The sequence below is a fragment of the Doryrhamphus excisus genome, linkage group LG14 (genome assembly GCF_037039965.1).
Source record: "Doryrhamphus excisus strain RoL-2023G ecotype Guam linkage group LG14, RoL_Dexc_Guam_v1.1, whole genome shotgun sequence".
In the NCBI taxonomy this organism is placed as follows: Eukaryota; Metazoa; Chordata; class Actinopteri; order Syngnathiformes; family Syngnathidae; genus Doryrhamphus; species Doryrhamphus excisus.
Window position 1 is genome coordinate 2,721,325 of NC_136370.1, and position 17,549 is coordinate 2,738,873.

The window sequence follows — 17,549 nt, forward strand, 5'->3', positions numbered from 1 at the left end:
TCATATTACTATTATAACTAAAAGCAGCACAAATTTGTAAATTTGATTTTCACCTTTATTACAAATCTGAGATGCATTATTTTCTTGAAATCTATGGAACTTCTTAGCATGTCCTAACGTGGCCCTTGCATCCTTTCATTGTTCAGGACGTGGCCCTCGATGGTTTGGACACCCCAATAGAGCCAATGAAGTGGGTGTACAAGGGAAAAAACAAAACAAAAACATAAGCACATGTCATAACGTTTATTAGAGTCAGGAATTATTATTTCAGTCAGGAATCTGAAAAAAAAAATCACAGTAAGAAAAAGCGATTGTCTCAGCTAAGAACCAACGGACAGACAGGCACTTACGGGTACGATGTTCTGGCGTAATCCACGCTAACAAGATGATGCATGTCTGTGCATGCATCTTATTAAATGTGCTTGACGGGGCCTTGAACGCAACAAAAGGAGCCCGAGGGGGATTTGTGTGAAAAGTCGCACAAAGCGTCAAGATGCTGTGACCACGGCTATAGATGATCTCTGACCTTTCATGACGACACCAAGAGCCTTCAGGTGCGTCTGAGCCTGGCGGACCTGACAGTGAAGTCCACTAATAAAGATCCAGTGTTTGGAGCATTAGTTTAGTCATCTACACAACTTATTTGAATGCCGTGTTGATTGTCTTATTTTGGACTTTTTCAGATCTTCTACCCTCTATGTCAGGGGTGGGCAAACGTTTTGACTCGCGGGAATAACAATAATATATAACAATAAAATATAACAATAATATTATATATAATTAATATAATAATTTGCATTAATATCATAATTATAATAATCTAATAATGTAATAATAATAATAATTATTATTATTATTATGTGCTTGTGTCCCTTTTTTCAGGAGCACTTTGTAAACAACAGACCATGTCAAAAAACGAAATTGATAAAACCATCAAAAGGTTGGCTCAGGCCATGATGCCAGGTTGTATGTTGAGTTTAAATGAAATACTTTGGAAAGATTGGGCGGGCCGTATTCAAACACTTGGCGGGCCGGATGTGGCCCCCGGGCCGTAGTTTGCCCACCCCTGCTCTATGTGGTACCCCCTTAAAGGAAAAGTGCACTTTGTGATGTGGCCATCATCCACAATCCTTATGCAAGTCATGAACACACACACCTTTCGCTTTACTGTGCATTCTAAAGATATAAAAACGGTTAAAAGCAGACAAGGACATGATAAATAATAAAGTGCAGTTTTCCTTTAAGTTGGTGACCCCTTAACATCTTTACCAGGCCAACACGGTGAACGTTTTAAATCCTTACCAGACATCATGGAGCCAGCTCAGTTTTCATTGACTCTGTGTAATGTAGAAGCAAAATGGATCAATTCTAGATTAAATATGACACTAGTTTGCTTTGATGTCTGTAAAACAAACCGATATATGGTTGTTGTGTTCAGATATCAGATACAGTACTTTAGCATACGTTGCCTTTACCGTCTTTACTGCACAAAACGTATCAAAGTGGCCCCTCTGCATAGCCCCCTCCCCAAGGTTTGGGCATCTTTCCCGAGGCCGTCATGATTGTGGACCTTCGAAGTTAAAGTCCTCGGATCGGGGTGCTTCAGGACGGATGCAGCAGCTCCAGGAGCGCCCCCACGGCGCCAAAGTAACCCTACAGTAAAGCACACACAAGTCAGGCAAACGAGATATTTTGGACTTGGACCAAGCGGCGATGTCGCTCACCTCGTGCCGCAGGAAGAGAGCCTTGAGTTGACCTTTGGACCAGTAGTCCATGGCGTAGGCCAGCAGCTTCATGGAGAGCGTGTTGACTCGCAGGAAGTTGCCCACAAACACCACGCGCTCGATGTTCTTCAATGGCGAGACAATGGTCAAGGGGAAAAAAACGTTATTTTGGCGTGGGCTGCGGTTGTGTTTGGTCTGTGAATATTTTCATGCGTCCGGTTCCTTGGATTCGCAGGGCATTGAATGGATGGCGACTGGAGTGATCGTGTTCGGGATGACCGTGCCTGTTGGGAGATCGTTCTAAACTGCAAAGTCTGTTGTTCCGGAGATCGATTCGGAAAGATTGCGTTAACATTACTGACACCTAGTGACCGGTGCAGAATACTACATGCCATCACAACACCTGCCTGGGTCATTTAGAGTTCACTTCATTCAGGCATTCGTATGCTTGAAAAGGCTCAAGCAGCATGATTTATTAATAAAAAGGCAAAGATGCAAAATCCAAAAAGCAAATATAATTACATGTCATTCATTGAGGTTGGTGTTGGAATTACATTCCAGGGGGCGCTCGTGAGCTAAAGCCGGTTTCAGACCATTATCACCTTGCCAATTGAGAATGTGGCTGTTAGGGGTCTCAAACATGCGGCCCGCGGGCCAAATGTGGCCCGCAGGACACTCGTTTGAGGCCCCCGCCTTGATATGACAGTTTAATGTTTGATATGGATGCTGTATGGTATCATGTACCCAGAAAAAATTATTACGTTTGATTCATGTTCATGTTAAAGGTTAAATAACTGTTAATAGTTATCCTCCCTATCCGTGTGGAAGTGGTGAGTTTTTGGCTATTTAAGTTTAAAGGAAATAACTTGAAGGCTACCGTTTAGGTCGCTAGCTTTGCGAGTTAGCATGTGTCTCAAGACCCTGCAGTTGCGCAATATGTTGTAAATAAAAAGAGTATAAATGTGACTATAGTCGTGTTTTGTCATGTCTACAGGGCTCTAATAATGCTTTGTTCATTTTAATATGAAAAAAATCATTTGTCTACCCACCAACTATATGTGCTTTCTTAAGTTTTTATTATTATTATTATATTTATTTATTACTGATTGATTGATTTTCTTTATTCTTGATCTGTTTATTTATTTTTCATCTTATTTTGTGCAGAAAAATAAAAATTAAGATATTTGAGAACAGTGGAATGTTTTATCAGAGCTTTTATTGTAGAAAATCGGAACCAAAGCACTGAAAAAGTTTGTATATTTTTCTGTTTTTAATTAATGCGTTTTTTTTTTTTTTTTTTTGAAAACCTGATGCGGCCCAGCCTTGCCCAGACCCTAGCTCCAGTGGCCCCCAGGTAAATTGAGTTTGAGACCCCTGGTATAGGTGGCGTATGTATTCCATTAAGTGTGGTTTGCATATTTTGCTGTTCAATGCTGTACTTGCGTTGGAGCAAACAAATACATTTGTACATCGGCAACAAAGAAGCAGCAGCAGATGGAGCTCCACCTCCTGGGTGTGATTAGACCAAGTGTAATCAATAGTATTGTACTGAAGAAGAATTTCCATATTTATGATTTTTTTTCTGTTTGTGAGGCTGCTGTTGAGTTTCCTGGGCGTGGCTTATCTCCTCGCGCCTTCATAGCCCTGTACAATGCTGCTTGATCAAGACGCCACAAGGCAGCACCGTAAAGAGGCTGAACGCACACAAGGACGCGCGTGGAAACCGCAGGAACATCACTTGGCGTTTTACCTCGCTTTGTTCGTGATGCTGTCGTACTGACCTCATTGAGCGCACACATCCGTGTGATGGAGCCGATGTTGTTGGTGATGGTGACCAGGGTGGCTCTGGCCAGGTCTTCCTTGGACACAGACTCACGCTTGTCTTTGGACATCATGTTGCCGAAACTGGCAGGACGAGAAGAAACAAGCACTTTAAAAAAAACCTCAAACTGGCCTGTTCCCTTTTAGGTTAAGTAGATGGGTGTGATGAACTGGATTAGTCCCGCCCAACTGGTGGCGTGAAACTCATGTGTAAACAACCCATCAGCACTATGAATGATGGCTGAGTAGTTGGCTCCTCCCCACCACTACATCATTGGTTCTGTAGCTGCTGTGCTGTGGGATCTTCATATTGTTTATTGGACCATGTAATCAAAGAGATCAAAGAAAGCGTTTTCCTGTTCTGCTTTCTCATGCATGCCAAATGATTATTAGTTTTGAGTACCCCCCCACCTTGTTGATTTAGCTGTCCACTGCTTTCATGACCATAACTACGACTACGGACTATTGCGCTGAAGAGAGTCAAATGATTAGGCCTACCTTAAAAGTATTTTGCGTGCAATTTTCCCAGTTTTATCTTTAATTAGATAAATTGGCTTTTATTGAATCTGTTATCGGATTAGGGGCCTGACTCAGAGGTTTGTCACAAAAGCCAAACATTGTTGGTCATGCTGTGTCATCAAAGAAATCAACAACACTTTAGTTGCATAATTTGTAATAACCATATTTTGTAATAAAAAATTCATTCATTTTCTACCGCCTTTTCCTCACGAGAATTGCAGGGGTGCTGGAGCCTATCCCAGCTGTCTTGGGGCGAGAGGCGGGGTACACCCTGGACTGGTGGCCAGCCAATCACAGGGCACATATAGACAAACAACCATTCACACTCACATTCATACCTATGGACAATTTGGAGTGGCTAATTAACCTAGCATGTTTTTGGAATGTGGGAGGAAACCGGAGTACCCGAAGAAAACCCACGCATGCACGGGGAGAACATGCAAACTCCACACAGAGATGGCCTAGGGTGGAATTGAACCCTGGTCTCCTAGCTGTGAGGTCTGCGCGCTAACCACTCGACCGCCGTGCCGCCCTGTAATAAAAATTACAAAATTAAAAAATTAAATAATAAAAAAACCTTAAACCAGGGGTCTCAAACTCAATTTACCTGGGGGCCACTGGAGCTAGGGTCTGGGTGAAGCTGGGCCGCATCAGGTAAATAAATAAATAAAAATATAATTAAATATACATATAAAGAAAAATATAATAAAAATATTAATAAACATTATTTATATTAAATATTAATTATTAATATATATATAATAGTCTTCAATGCTTCTGCTATACCCTCCACTTTTTCAGTGCTTTGGTTCTTTGGAAAAGCTCTGCTAAAACATTAAATTATTATAAATTATTATAAATTAATTTTTATTTATTATGAAATTATCAAATAAATGTTAATTTTTATTTTTCGACACAAAAGATGGAAAAATAAATAAGCAAATCAAAAAAACAAATTAACAAATTAATTTTTTTATTATTAAATTATTACATAAATGTTTCATGTTAATTTTTATTTTTCAACTCAAAATAAGATGGAAAAATAAATAAGCAAATCAAAAAACAAATTAAACTTTCATATCAACGCGGGGGCCTCAAATTAGCATCCCGCGGGCCGTGAGTTTGAGACCCCTGCCTTAAACTGTATTATGGAAAGCAGGAAGTGAACAAATGTAACAGTTACTGATTGTAAAAGTACCAGATGGAGGGGTAGGATTTAATAAGCTTTGCTTCTTCCTACTCCTTTTGGACATGTGGAACTGGGAACTGATTATGGGATGCACTCAATTGTAATCTGATGCATGTTCAAATGAAATTAAACCATTACCATTACTATATTTTATTTTGATAGCCTTATTGAATTCCACAAATTCATGTTTGCATCGAAAGCTAATCATTATTCAAACAATTTGTACCGGATCGGATCAGCAAGGTGTGGGATGCCAAAAAATGTGTCTGGGAGCATCCCTAATGCTCCCCAATGGTTGGGCTTCTGTCCCAAAAACAAAGACTGCTACGTAATAGAGAAGATGAAAACATGGACTGTGCATCAAAGGTGCACGTATGGAGCGCCTTTGAAGTTTGTTTTTTGGTCTTTATTACGTCGGGAAGCCACAGTTAGCACATACATACACTTTTCAAACTCCTACCCTTTGGTGTCAGTGGAAATTGAAATCTAACTACAATTGCGCTTCATGTCTGTACTCCAAATAGTTCAAGGACAACTTTAACAAATTTAATTTAAGTATGAACTCCGTGTCAGAAATGTTTTCTTCTGTGTAAATAAATAATTACCAAAACTAACATTTCTTTGTAAATCATGAGGATGTTTTTTAAGTGTTTGTAAAACAGTTCCAAAATGTACCTGGAGGCCACCGCCCATCCCGGCAGTCCAAAGCGCTCGTAGTCTCCTCCGTAGATGTCCCGAACCAGCTTGTCTACGCGGGTGCTTTCCCCTTGCGAGGCCATTTCCAGAGCTTCCTCAAACGTGGAGCATCCCGTCAACAGGCAGCAGAGACCCAAAAAGGTTCCCCCTCCAAGGCTGCAAAAAACACACCCCGTTTTACGTTCACCCCTGCTCTGTAGCAAAACACCTTCACGTGTGAAATACAATACCTGGTCCCAGTGACGCGCTTGTAGTTGGTCTCCGAGTAGACGGCCAAGATGCTGACGCCGGAGCCGATGTTGACCAACAGAAGAGGGTAGGGGTTCTCCAGCGTGTACGGCCTCTGGACGCAGCGCTCCGGCTCCGTGGGGTTCTCAAAGTAGTAGCACTCCGACGGGCCGCTCGACACCACCGAGTCGATGTACAGCACGCCCCGAATCAGACAGTCCAGCTCGTCCAGCTTGCTGAGCTGCAAGTCCGCCATCTGGATTTGAAGGAAGGTCGGCATGTGAATTCGCTGGGGGTGAAGGGGGGTCAAACACTTTTAACAAACAAAAGGAAGTTATTTTTCTTATGACATTTTGTTCTATTTAATGCAAGGGGTCTGAAACACACGGCCCGCGGGCCAAATGTGGCCCGCAGGACACTAGTTTGAGGCCCCCGCCTTGATATGAAAGTTTAATGTTAGTGCGGCCCGCGCAAGTTTGATATGGATGCTGTATGGTATCATGTACCCAGAAAAAATTATTACGTTAATGTTCATGTTAAAGGTTAAATAACTTAATAGTTATCCTCCCTATCCTTGTGGAAGTGGTACATTTTTGGCTATTTAAGTTTAAAGGAAATAACTTGGAGGCTACCGTTTAGGTCGCTAGCTCTCTAGTTTGCGAGTTAGCATGTGTCTCAAGACCCTGCAGTTGCGCAATATGTTGTAAATAAAAAGAGTATAAATGTGACTATAGTCGTGTTTTGTCATGTCTACAGGGCTCTAATAATGCTTTGTTCATTTTAATCTGCAAAAAATCATTTGTCTACCCACCAACTATATGTGCTTTCTTAAGTTTGTATTATTTGCCCTTTTATTATTATTATTAAATTTATTTATTACTGATTAATTTTCTTTATGCTTGATTTGTTTATTTCTTTTTCATCTTATTTTGTGCAGAAAAATAAAAATTACGATATTTTTAGAACAGTGGAATGTTTTATCAGAGCTTTTATTGTAGAAAATCGGAACCAAAGCACTGAAAAAGTTTGTATATTTTTCTGTTTTTAATAAATGCGTTTTTTTGGGGGGGGAAACCTGATGCGGCCCAGCCTTGCCCAGACCCTAGCTCCAGTGGCCCTCAGGTAAATTGAGTTTGAGACCCCCGATTTAGCGCCTATTGTGGATAAAACTACAGCAGATGCACAAGCACATGGCTGAGTTTTGTCATTGTTACTGACTATTGATCATGTCTTTTCAAACAACTGTTAAAAGTATGTATGATCCGTGCTGATATCCGATGAATATTTAAGACTGAAATCGGATTGGAAGTCGGAAGTGATATGGGAAGAGCTAAATGAGTCTAATAATTCAATTTTTTAATCAGTTTATATAAATATGTGAATATGTTTTGTCTTTGCTGTGGTATGGTTGTCTTGTAATGACATGATATCACTGCCAAACAAATCTTTAAGGGAAAATAAAAACCTGAACCCACCATGCGGAAGTCAGACTCGAACTTGTACGCGCCCCCGCCGGTGGCACAGAGGCTGGTGTGCAGACTGGAGAAGTGCTTGTTGCGGCCCATCTGCAGGAAGACGGGCAGGTCATGCGTGGGGAAGCGGATGAAGTGGAGGTTTCCCGTGCGGCCGCACAACGTCAGCTCCTGCAGCTCCAGGTGCACGTCCCTGATGCCGGTGCTGCCGTACGCCGTGTTGGATGTCAGGTAGCGGCGGATGCTCTTCAGGTTCTCCACCTCCTCCTGCTCTTCCTCTGCTGTGATGTCTTTGGGCTCAAAGTAGACCAGCTTGACCAACGTGCCGCCTATGTCCATACCGAACCATGGGAATGCTGCAATCAAACCACAGCATATGTAACACATTCCATACCTCCATAATCCAAAACAAAAACTGGAACAAAATGTGCAGTGAAACAATCCTTTTTCCTTTGTCTTGCATCACAATGGTTTGTGCAGGGGTACCTAATGAAGTGGATCTACGTTTGGATGTGTTTTGGAGGGAAAATGTCTGATAAAGCTGAGCGTCTTCATCCAGAGCATCCTCCTCCTCATCACCATCACCACCATCATCATCGTCATCAGAACAGTGTGTGCCGCCAACGCCATCTTGTTGCTAAACAGGAGCTGACTACCAACAGTCCATAACGCAAATATTACCTTGTAACGCCAATGGCAGCCACCACTGAGTGTATCGCTTACGATACAAACCCCCCAAAAATGACACCTCCATTCTTATTTCATTTCATTATTCATATTTGTCTTTCAAATCTAAAACATCACTGTCAAATGTGGACATAACGCCTTCATAATACGACCACACACATACATGATGGTCCTTTCTCCAGAAAAACACCTACGCGGCCTGCTCTTCTTCACGGAGTCGCTCCGAAGCCTCGGCATTGCGTCGGAGCTGCAGCGGGAGGACGAGGCACGTCCAGCGGGCGCGGCCACCTCCTTGTCCACGTAGCCGCGGAGGCACCCGGGCATGTCTTTGTTGGAGCGCGGGTGCTTCGTGGGCGTTTCGTCCTCGTCGGCGGTGTCATCGTCGCGTTGGTGGCCGTTGTACGCCATTAAAGTGTCCGCATTACGACATAGAGGCGGTAGTTGATGTAAAACTGGAGGAATTGGTTGTGTTTTGGCGGTCAACGAAGAAGGCTAATTGTCGTGCTAACAAGCTACATTAAGCCGACGAGTTACCTTCTTATGTTCTCCGGGGTGGGCGGTGCCATCCGATGATCGAAGGCTGTTAGAACCAACCACGATGCTAATAATTTGCCCTTTTTTTAATCGAACCTATAAAACGTTAGATTGTAAAAATGACCCCATGAAGTGATGCTTACAATTATACATTTACAAATCCTAGAACATACTATATCTATAAACATTGTTTGGCTTTTCAACATTGTCATTCAACACAGTTAACTAGTGCAGTCTTATGCTGCACATAATTCAATATTTATGTAAAATAGTAAATTCTAACTTTACTGATGTTATTTGTGATGATATATCTAATGGGATCCGGTGAATTCCAAGATGAAAAAAATAAAATGTCAAATTTTTGCTATAATATTTTATTGTACCATCTACAACAATATTTACAATGACACTAGTTATGTGGGAGCAGTCGTACATATTTACACATCAGATTGACACCAGTAAGAAGCAACAGTACCCGCCATAGTAGTTCACCTTGAGCACCCTCTGTCTCATTTGGACATGTAGCATGAAATGATGAAAAAAACTTCACATCAAAAGTTCATTTCTATTAAAAATCACTTTGAAGTAACATTTAAAAAGATGTATAGTTAAACAGCAGTCTTTAAAAAATACAGTGCAACCTCCACAGTCAGGTATTAGGCATGACGTCTTTTTTTTTTTTACACAATTCATGTTAAATGGATACACCGTCGTGCAGTATAAAATATTGCATGATGGCGACAGATGAAGACTGTAATGGATTTGTGAAAATTTGGAAATATGACCGGCATCCTTACCTTAGAGGTTCGACTGTAATGCTAAAAAAGTCAACATAAAAAGGAAAGCTAAGTACTGCAATGCCTATAAAAGTATTCACCGCTTTCTTACGTTCTTACACCTCTTGGATGTTTCACTCCATCTTGTTTCAACCTTTTATTGCTTTCGCCAATTAAATCATTGACGCTTGACAGGAGTTTTTTGTGCAAATTCAGCTATACTTTGGGGTGCTTTAAAAAGTATCTATTTGAAGGATCCAGCTATGTCCAATAAATAAAGATAATATCTATAATATCTAATAATATCTAACCAGCCTCATCAACAAAGTGCTTAGGAAACATTTCTGTCATTAACGGATACAACACTTTTGAGAAACTACACACACACACCATACACTCACCAATGACGAGCCACAGCAATAAGGCACGCTTCCGCTCTCCAAAACCTGATCTCCACCTTAATGCTTCAACTTCCACGCCATCAACAGTGCCAAACTGCCCACGCCCACTGCTGTCATGACGTACTTTGCGTTGGTGCCGAGCCTGCCATGGGCGGGTTTCTTGGCGGCAATGTCAGCAGGCATCACCTCAGGGTTGCTGCACTTTTCTCCAGAGGGGGTACTCACTTGCTCTTGGGCAGCAGAAGCAACGTCTTTGGAGGCTTCGCCGTTGCCAATGTGCTGGCCATCGAGGTTGAGGACAGACGGCTGCTGGACGACGTGCACCACGTTCACCTGCACCTCCTCCTCTTCCAGGTGGGTTTCCTCGGGGTCGGCTGTCTCGGAGTTCTGTACAGATTCGCTTATTTCCAGACGGTCAGAATTTCCCGAGTACGGCATGGAGGTCAAGGTGGGTGCGGTGTCGCTGCCCTCTTGTGGTTGCATGGTGAGGAGGGTGCGGGGAGGGCTCAGGCATGCGGTTTCGTCTTCTCCAGCCGGACGGGCGCAGCTTGTGGATGTACTTCCTGTCTGTGTGCAGCAGGTGACAGTCTGCGGGTGGAAAAATAATAACGTGAGTGTCACTTTCTGATGCTGCCCACTTGAAAACTAAACTCATAACCCAGTATATCGTAAGGGGGCTGCAGTTTGGACACCCATGACTTTTCCGAGGCCAAACCAAAGCACATGGGCTCTTCCGGTTGTTATTCCAAATGATCAACAACAGACAGGTATGTCATATACTATACAGTATATATGTTTTATATTCTAGTACGATGAAATGTAGCAAGAATGAAGACTAAAAGACACAAAGACAATGAGGTGTTTCTCACCCGTGTAGCTGGAGGTTCTGAATTTTCTTTAGGCTTTGAGTCAACATCGGGGATCTTGTCTGCAGGAAAGTTGGTGTCCTGCACGGGGAACCTCTCGGGCGTCAGTTCCATCGTTTCGGTCACATCCGGGCTTTCAGTGTCACCCTGTTCGGCCGCTTCGTCGGGTTGCGGAGATGCGGCGCAGCCAACCGGAACCTCGCCGGCGCTCACTCCGTCAGGATCAGGAGACAAAATACCCTGGAAGTCGGATTCAGAGTACTCGTCTGGCTCCTGGAAAGCCTGATGTGGTCTCTCTGGTTCTGTGATCTTTTGCGGACGTGCTCTATCGGGCGAGGGAGGTGGCGTCACGGGCGGTGTTGCGGTGGCACGCGGAGGCTCGGGCGCAGGCGGTGGAGTCGCAGTGGAAGGTTCAGGCTGTGCTCTGGTTACCGGAGGTGGGGTGGCATTAGGGGTGGCATTAGGGGTGGCCTGCGGTGGTGATGGCGGAGCAGCAGCAGCCGGGCTGTGACCACCAGGCTTGACGGGAGGGGTGGATGGCGCTGGATGGACATGAACCTTTACCGCGGCAGGTGGAGAGGAGCTGGGGTTGGCGTCTAAGGCAAAGCAAATAGTACAGTATTACAGTACTACCACTTACGTGTAGCACTATGGATACTATGATACTACTACAAAAACCGAATGCTTACTGTTGGCACCTCTCAAAGCATCATATTCTGCCCGGACCTCAGCCGCGATGGTTCTGTACTCGCACAGCTCCAGCGCTTGGATAAAATGCTCCGGCCAGCTCTCCCTCCTCTTTAGGCAGTCCAGAAGAAGAACCATGCTGTCGTGATTGCCGCACATTTCCCTCTTGGCCTCAATCGTTTCCTACAAGCATACATGAGATCCCGTTCCACAACATTAAAAATATTTATTGTATGTTTTGCAGTGATGTAGGGTGCTTTAAAGTCAAAAATATAATAAAATATAGGACTGCAGCTATCAATTATTTTAGTAATTTAATTGTTATTTTGTTTGATTAATCCAGTCATTGGTTAAAACACACATTTTCTAAATCTACACTACCGCTCAAAAGTTTGGGATCACTTGTAATAAAAAAAAAACTAATTTTCATGCATTTCACAAACATTTTTTTCCATTTCACAAACATTTTTATCCATTTCACAACAATTAAAATGAATCAGATGATTTTCAAAGAAGGATGTACATTTTTGCATAGAGGCCTACTATCAACAACTGTCAGTCCTCTGCATCAATCTCCTGGTATGGCTGCTAATCCAAGTTCATCATTTTATAAGGCTAATACATTATTAGAAAAGCCATCTAAAAAATCTAAACTAAAACTAAAATCTCTTACCATGCTGTTAACTACTCCCTTCAGAGAGCAGCACAAACTGTGTCTAACAAGGACATAAAAACGCTGCACAACTGTGCAAGAAGACAAATATCTGAGAGTGTGTAGTTTAAGACAAAGACGCCTCACAGGTCGTCAACAACTGACGACCTGAACAACTTCCTGAACAACCTGAAATATTCATACTTCCGATACCAGCTCTTCATGCTTCTTATAGTTCTTCGGTTAATTATTTATTTTAATGCTTTTCTTATTTTATCCATTGTGTTTTTTTATTGTTTAAAATCCAACTTTTTTAAATATTTATATGATTTTGTCCTCAGTTTTTTCTGTTGGTGTATATTAGTTAATAAATGATTTTTATTCATGTACTCCCCATGACAATTAGTGTAGCCCTTACAGTATTTGGGGGATGTTTGGCGACAAATGGAAAACCACGGACCACCCAACGAAGAAAAATAGGAAAATATATTTTTCTGTTGTTTTATAATAATTATGTTCGTAATTATTCTTATTTCATATAAATGCAAAAGAAAAAAGTTTTTTTTCTTTCTAACATGAAAGCATTAATAACGTCTGCCGCAATCAACCTTGACCTTGTTTATGGTTCTTTTCTTCATAAATACCAGTAGTATTTATGAAGTAGTGCACCACTACCAGAAGCACTGACATGCATTTACAACTTTACAACTTACAAAAACTTTTTTTATTGCTTGCTTATTGTTTCCAGTAGCCTATGTGTACGTTAGATATGTTTTCCTATCAGAGTTCAGCTTCTATGTGTTGCCATATCCATGTCATGAATACACAAGTAGCAAGGAGGCTGGGTCTTTTTTTAGCCAATCGGCTTTCAGATTCAGCTGTCAGAGCCAGCTAGCCAGCCCACAGTGACATCAGCACTTTTCTGTTCACTAAGACAAGCCACGCCCACAATTGCAATGCTACATTTTGTTACTGTATAGGTTATTGTTTTTGATGTACATATATTTACACTTATTTTGACACCTGCCACTTATATTGTTATTCCTTGTTTTATTTTTATCATTTTCATTATTCTTATTTTTTTGTATTTTTATTATATTTTTATTATTTTATTTCTTTTTAATTATTTTATATTATTTTATTATTTTATATTATTTTATTATTTTATATTATTTTATTATATATTTGTTATTATTTGTCTTATTTTTTATTATATTCTTATTTCTTTTTTTTATTTTCTACAAAATGCACAGTGGAGTTGCACTCAAATTTCGTATATATTATTAACTCATTCGCTAGCAAAGACATTTTTATACGTTTTTTTCATGAAGTTACACTCCAGTTTTGAGCTTTATTAAGATTCAGGTTCAACCCTAAGCACTGTAGTTGTTCAATACCAACAATACAACATGGCTAATCACCGTGAAGACAGAGAGTTTAGTAGACAGGAAGAAGCGGACTGCGAGAACTCACCCTGTCGTGAGCAGTCAGGCAGGGCAAATGGACCACGATCTCTCTCACTTTCACCTTGCTCACAATGGTCGACATGTTCTTCTTCAGGTAGCCGTTATACAGCTTGTCACTGGCATACGACATCTACGACGCACAGGAGAGTGGAGGGGAAAAAAAACACTCCGTGATGGAAATCAATGTGCTCCAAATGTAACGTGATGTCTGCTACGGCGTGGACGACTATTAAATATCCCCTCAAGGGTCCTCTTTCTTCTCCATCTCATGTTGTGTTACAGTACCTGCATTGTTAAGACACACTACTTCACTGTGGAAAACCTTTTCATCAGACATCTGAGGGGGTCACTGTGATACATTTGGTATGTTCAAGATGCTAAAACCAATCCCATATATGTACACTCCCGCTCAAAAGTTTGGGATCACTTGGAAAAAATTTTTGGGCCAGTCTGAGATATGGCTTTTTCTTGACAGTCCTGCCATGAAGTCTAAAGTCCTGAAGTGGCCGCTTCACTGTTGATACTGACACTGGTGTTTGACGGCTACTATTTAGTGCAGCTGCCAGGTGACGACCTGTGAGGCGTCTTTGTCTTAAACTACACACTCTCACATATTTGTCTTCTTGCACAGTTGTGCGGCGTTTTTATGTCCTTGTTAGACCCAGTTTGTGCTGCTGTCTGAAGGGAGTAGTTAACAGCATGGTAAGAGATTTTAGTTTTAATTTAGATTTTTTTAGATGGGTTTTCTAATAATCTATTAGCCTTATGAAATGATGAACTTGGATTAGCAGCCATACCAGGAGATTGATGCAGAGGACTGACAGTTGTTGATAGTAGGCCTCTATGCAAAAATGTACTTCCTTCTTCTTATTTTAATCATCTGATTCATTTTCATTGATTGTGAAACGGATAAAAATGTTTGTGAAATGCATGAAAATGTGTTTTTCTTTGGAAAACAAAGAAATTTGCAATTGATCCCAAACTTTTGAGCGGTAGTTTACGTCTCTATGCCAAGGTTGGTATGCTAAAGATGCTAAAACCAATCCCATATATACGCCTCTACGCCAACTTTGGTATGCTAAAGATGCTGAAACCAATCCCATATATACGTCTCTATGCCAAGTTTGTTATGCTAAAGATGCTAAAACCAATCCCATATACGTCTCTACGCCCAGTTTGGTATGCTAAAGATGCTAAAAATAATCCCATATCGTACGTCTCCATGCCAAGGTTGGTATGCTAAAGATGCTAAAACCAATCCCATATAGTACGTCTCCATGCCAAGGTTGGTATGCTAAAGATGCTAAAACCAATCCCATATACGTCTCTACGCCCAGTTTGGTATGCTAAAGATGCTAAAACCAATCCCATATACATCTCTATGCCAAGTTTGTTATGCTAAAGATGCTAAAACCAATCCCATATACGTCTCTATGCCCAGTTTGGTATGCTAAAGATGCTAAAACCAATCCCATATAGTACGTCTCCATGCCAAGGTTGGTATGCTAAAGATGCTAAAACCAATCCCATATAGTACGTCTCCATGCCAAGGTTGGTATGCTAAAGATGCTAAAACCAATCCCATATATACGCCTCTACGCCAACTTTGGTATGCTAAAGATGCTGAAACCAATCCCATATATACACGTCTCTATGCCAAGTTTGTTATGCTAAAGATGCTAAAACCAATCCCATATACGTCTCTACGCCCAGTTTGGTATGCTAAAGATGCTAAAATTAATCCCATATCGTACGTCTCCAAGCCAAGGTTGGTATGCTAAAGATGCTAAAACCAATCCCATATACGTCTCTACGCCCAGTTTGGTATGCTAAAGATGCTAAAATTAATCCCATATCGTACGTCTCCAAGCCAAGGTTGGTATGCTAAAGATGCTAAAACCAATCCCATATACGTCTCTACGCCCAGTTTGGTATGCTAAAGATGCTAAAACCAATCCCAAATATACGCCTCTATGCCAACTTTGGTATGCTAAAGATGCTGAAACCAATCCCATATATACGTCTCTATGCCAAGTTTGTTATGCTAAAGATGCTAAAACCAATCCCATATACGTCTCTACGCCCAGTTTGGTATGCTAAAGATGCTAAAATTAATCCCATATCGTACGTCTCCAAGCCAAGGTTGGTATGCTAAAGATGCTAAAACCAATCCCATATACGTCTCTACGCCCAGTTTGGTATGCTAAAGATGCTAAAATTAATCCCATATCGTACGTCTCCAAGCCAAGGTTGGTATGCTAAAGATGCTAAAACCAATCCCATATACGTCTCTACGCCCAGTTTGGTATGCTAAAGATGCTAAAATTAATCCCATATCGTACGTCTCCAAGCCAAGGTTGGTATGCTAAAGATGCTAAAACCAATCCCAAATATACGCCTCTATGCCAACTTTGGTATGCTAAAGATGCTGAAACCAATTCCATATATACGTCTCTATGCCAAGTTTGTTATGCTAAAGATGCTGAAACCAATCCCATATACGCCTCTAGGCCCAGTTTGGTATGCTAAAGATGCTAAAACCAATCCCATATACGTATTTATGCCAAATTGTTGTGACAAAACATACACAGCTCAGCTTCGACTTAGCAAATTAGTGTAATATGTATCTCGTTAATAATGAACGTCATGCCGATGACTAATACAAATCCATCTGCGGGCTGGAAATGACTCCCAGGCCGCACTTTGGACACCCCTCCTCTAACAGTTTTGGTTTCTATGTTGATGTAAAAAGGAAAGTGGCAACATGGTCTTCATTATGGGTTTTCGCTCTGCAGATTTCAAAAGTGAAAGTGAAAGCAAAGAAAGGCCTATAAGAAGCAGGAAGTATCAGAAGCCTTTTCTCAGCTTAAAAAAAAGCACAATGAAATGATAGTAAATGAAGGTTCAAGCCAAAAATCAGTATGTCAATCAAAAAGATCCGGTGCGGCGACTCCGTAATCAGGAAAAAGCCGAAAGAAACACACACACACGAATGTGGAGGCGAGAATCATCTTTAGTTTCATATGTGTGCGGCACACCAGCATGTCAGGGTCAATACTTTTGTTGTGTCCACTTCTTGGCCATGTTTGCACTAAACATTCAGTCCGTCAGGGGCAGCAATCTGGCTCAATTTAAACGTCTACCTGCACCGTAAATGTCAGCGGCCAAAGGAGCAAAGTCTCCAGGTAGGGTCGGAATTGGGCCTACCTGGTTGAGGACTGCTCAGGTGTCACGTCAAAGCTGTGTGCAAGCTGCATGTTTGCATGTCAGATTGCAGATTAACAGGACGCAAGGACACATGGGATGACCTCTAAGGAGCACTTGGATCTTGGGGGTATTATGATTGTTTTTATAGTCTCTTAGCAAAACAGTTGGCAGAAACTAAAAGTTAAGATATTTATAGACAAAGATGAGGAACTGCCTCTTAAACCAGCTGCATGCCAGTGACTAACTCTAAATACCAAACACAATACTGTCACAGTCTTTTAATCGTAAAACAATTGGCTAATACATAGCACACATAGCTACAGCTGCGTGAGTAACGAGCAATGTATGTGTTAAAAAGTATATCAAATTGATGGCACATAATCTGTGGCTCACCTTTGGCTCGTACCGGTTACTTCGTGAGTCCCCTTGAGAAGATATTCCAGGTCTCTCACTAAAGCTGTCCCAGCTCCTTCACGCACATCTGCCCGGCTCCGCCCTTTTCCGCCACGCTTGGCTTTCTATTGGATGCGGCCGCAGTCGGTCCACACGTGGCCCAATAGCAGTACCGTGGTTGGCGGGGGAGGGCGTGGCCTACTCTGCCTTAATCCAATGTCACTGCTCGGC

General features: G+C 41.6%; 2 protein-coding genes across 3 annotated transcripts; both read right to left on the reverse strand.

Moving 5' to 3' along the window:
• On the reverse strand, positions 1 to 8,918 carry pank2 (pantothenate kinase 2). Of its 2 annotated transcripts, none has more exons than XM_058077547.2 (7): positions 8,531 to 8,918; positions 7,653 to 8,005; positions 6,180 to 6,433; positions 5,929 to 6,105; positions 3,506 to 3,629; positions 1,725 to 1,850; positions 1 to 1,653 (listed from the first exon to the last, which is right to left on the reverse strand). In XM_058077547.2, the coding sequence occupies exons 1-7, from the start codon at positions 8,742 to 8,744 to the stop codon at positions 1,603 to 1,605; spliced, it is 1,299 nt and encodes a 432-aa protein (XP_057933530.2). In that variant the 5' UTR covers positions 8,745 to 8,918; the 3' UTR covers positions 1 to 1,602. The 2 variants fall into 2 exon arrangements, with proteins under 2 accessions (XP_057933530.2, XP_057933531.1); XM_058077548.2 differs by having other exon boundaries at positions 8,500 to 8,646.
• Positions 8,919 to 9,223: 305 nt separating this feature from the next.
• On the reverse strand, positions 9,224 to 17,549 carry mavs (mitochondrial antiviral signaling protein). The gene is made up of 5 exons (XM_058077546.2): positions 17,319 to 17,549; positions 13,726 to 13,848; positions 11,603 to 11,783; positions 10,917 to 11,509; positions 9,224 to 10,635 (listed from the first exon to the last, which is right to left on the reverse strand). The coding sequence occupies exons 2-5, from the start codon at positions 13,846 to 13,848 to the stop codon at positions 10,105 to 10,107; spliced, it is 1,428 nt and encodes a 475-aa protein (XP_057933529.2). The 5' UTR covers positions 17,319 to 17,549; the 3' UTR covers positions 9,224 to 10,104.